Consider the following 2,500-nt stretch of genomic DNA (forward strand, 5'->3'; position numbering starts at 1 on the left):
AATGATGATAATGATAATACTGATAGCATTAATAATAATAATGATAACAATAATAATAATTATCATTATTATTATTATTATTATTATTATTATTATTATCATTATTATTATTATCATTATTATTGTTGTTATTATTGCTATTATTATTATTATTATTATCATCATCATCATCATTATTATTATTATTATTATTAGAAAAAAATAAAAATAGAAATAATAATAACAATAATAATAACGATAACAATAATAATAACATTGATAATAATAATAATAACAATGATAACAACAATGATAATAACACTAACCTATGTGATGATATATTATATGATACTTATAATGATAACGATAATAACAATAGTCGAGTAGTAGTAGTTGTAAGTAGTAGGAGGAGGAGGAGGAGGAGGAGGAGTAATATAATAATAATGATATCGATATATCTTTTGATAATAATAATAATTATAGTAGCAGTAGTAATAATAATAGTAATAATAATAATGATAATAATAATAATAATAATAATAATAATAATAATAATAATAATAATAATAATAATTAAATAATGATAAATAATAATAATAAAAATTATAATAATATTTAAAATAATAATAATAATTTTATTATTATTATATTATTATTTAAATAATATATTATATTATCATATTATATATTATACTATTAATATTATTAATAATTATTATTATATTTTATATTATATTATATATATATTATTTTTAATTATTTATTAGTTGTTTATTATTATTATTATTATTATTATTATTACTACTATTAGTGGTGGTAGTAGTAGTAGTAGTATAATTACATTAATAATAATAATAATAATAATAATTATATAGATAATATAATTATATAATAATAATAATAATAAATATATATGAATATATTATCATAATAGTAATAAATAATATCATATAATTATATAATATATTATTATTATTATTATTATTTTATATATTATATATTATTATAAAATATATTATTATTATTATTATTATTATTATATATTATTATCAGCATCATCATCATATATTATATATTATTATATATTATTATTATTATTATATTATTATTATTATATTAATTAGTGGTGGTAGTAAAGTAGTAGAATAAGATAAATAATGTAATAATAATAATAACAATAATGACATAAAATAAATCATGATAATAATGATTATCAAATAGTAACAATAATAATAATTAGTAGTAGTAGTAATAGTATCATTATTATTATTATCATCATTATTACAATTATCATTATTATCATTACTATTAAGATAATACTACTACCTAAAAATAATAACAAAAATGGTAAAAATAAAAAATCGAAAAATTATAATATAACAAGATAATAGTAATAATGATAATGAAATGTAATATTAACCATAATGATAATAATAATAACAAAAATATTAATAGTAATAATAATGATAGAGAGAAGGAGAACGATTCTAATGATGATTTTAATAATAATTATAATGAAAATAGTAATAATTATGATAACAACATTAATAACAGCAAAAGATAATAGCAACAACAGCAATATCAGTAACAATTATAATTGTAATCACAATAATGACATTAACAGAAAGGATTATTTTAATCAAAATTATAACAAAATTCTCATAACAGTGATAAACACAACAATAACATTGATGTCACCAAGTTTTTTTTTAAATACGTCAATGATAAGAAAAATAAATAAATAAATAAATAATAAAACAAACACAAAAAGAAAGCTAGAAAGCAAAAAAATTATATTTATTCATCTCTTTTTCCTTCTCTTTTCTCTCTTCTTTCCACCCCTCTCTCCCACCTTGCTGTTTGTCAACCGACATCTCTCTCATCTTCTCTACTCCTCGCGGTCCTCATCCTCGAAGTATTTCTATCTCGGCTCCTCTCTCCGGCTCGCTCGTTCTCCGTCTCTCGCCTACTCCCTTCTTCGTTGCTATCGATCTTCTCATCTATATTTAGATAGCAGACCACAACCTGGTCGTTCACAAAAACATTGTGAATTTCGTGTCCGGAAGGTGGAGAATCGTAGCATAGTTCTGAAACGTCCCTTCAGCATGGTGGTCGGGGAAATCGCGGAAGTATTGCTCGAAATCCCTCCGGCTCCTTTCGCGGACGGACGGGTTCTGCCGGATGTTCGCACTCAACTCCCTGATGCCCGTGGCGTTGGCGATGGAGCGGAGGTCGTCGTCGAAGGTCTCCATTTTGACGATGTAGTCGTAGGACGCGCCGCACGGCTGGCAGTTCCAGGAGTAAGGCCGCCAGTGCTCGTTGACCCTTTTTCCCGCTGTCCTGTGGTAGGGGGGGGGGGGGATATTAGCTCGTTGACCCTTTTCCCGCTGTCCTGTGGTAGGGGGGGGAGGGGGAAATATTAGCTCGTTGACCCTTTTCCCGCTGTCCTGTGGTAGGGGGGGGGGGGTATTAGCAATCGGTAGCGTTCCGTCTAATTCACTCCCCACAACAACATCCACCA

At 25.3% G+C, this 2,500-nt stretch overlaps 1 protein-coding gene across 1 annotated transcript in view; it reads right to left on the reverse strand.

Annotated features, from left to right (window-relative positions):
- Window positions 1-2,079: 2,079 nt before the first annotated feature.
- The window catches only part of LOC119579674, a 12,973-nt gene continuing 12,552 nt past the window's right edge, over window positions 2,080-2,500 (reverse strand). Inside the window, exon 5 of the mRNA XM_037927585.1 lies at window positions 2,080-2,319. Within this exon, the coding sequence (XP_037783513.1) occupies window positions 2,080-2,319 (240 nt within the window). The remainder of the gene's footprint in view (window positions 2,320-2,500) is intronic.

Source organism: Penaeus monodon, chromosome 12 (genome assembly GCF_015228065.2).
Source record: "Penaeus monodon isolate SGIC_2016 chromosome 12, NSTDA_Pmon_1, whole genome shotgun sequence".
In the NCBI taxonomy this organism is placed as follows: domain Eukaryota; kingdom Metazoa; phylum Arthropoda; class Malacostraca; order Decapoda; family Penaeidae; genus Penaeus; species Penaeus monodon.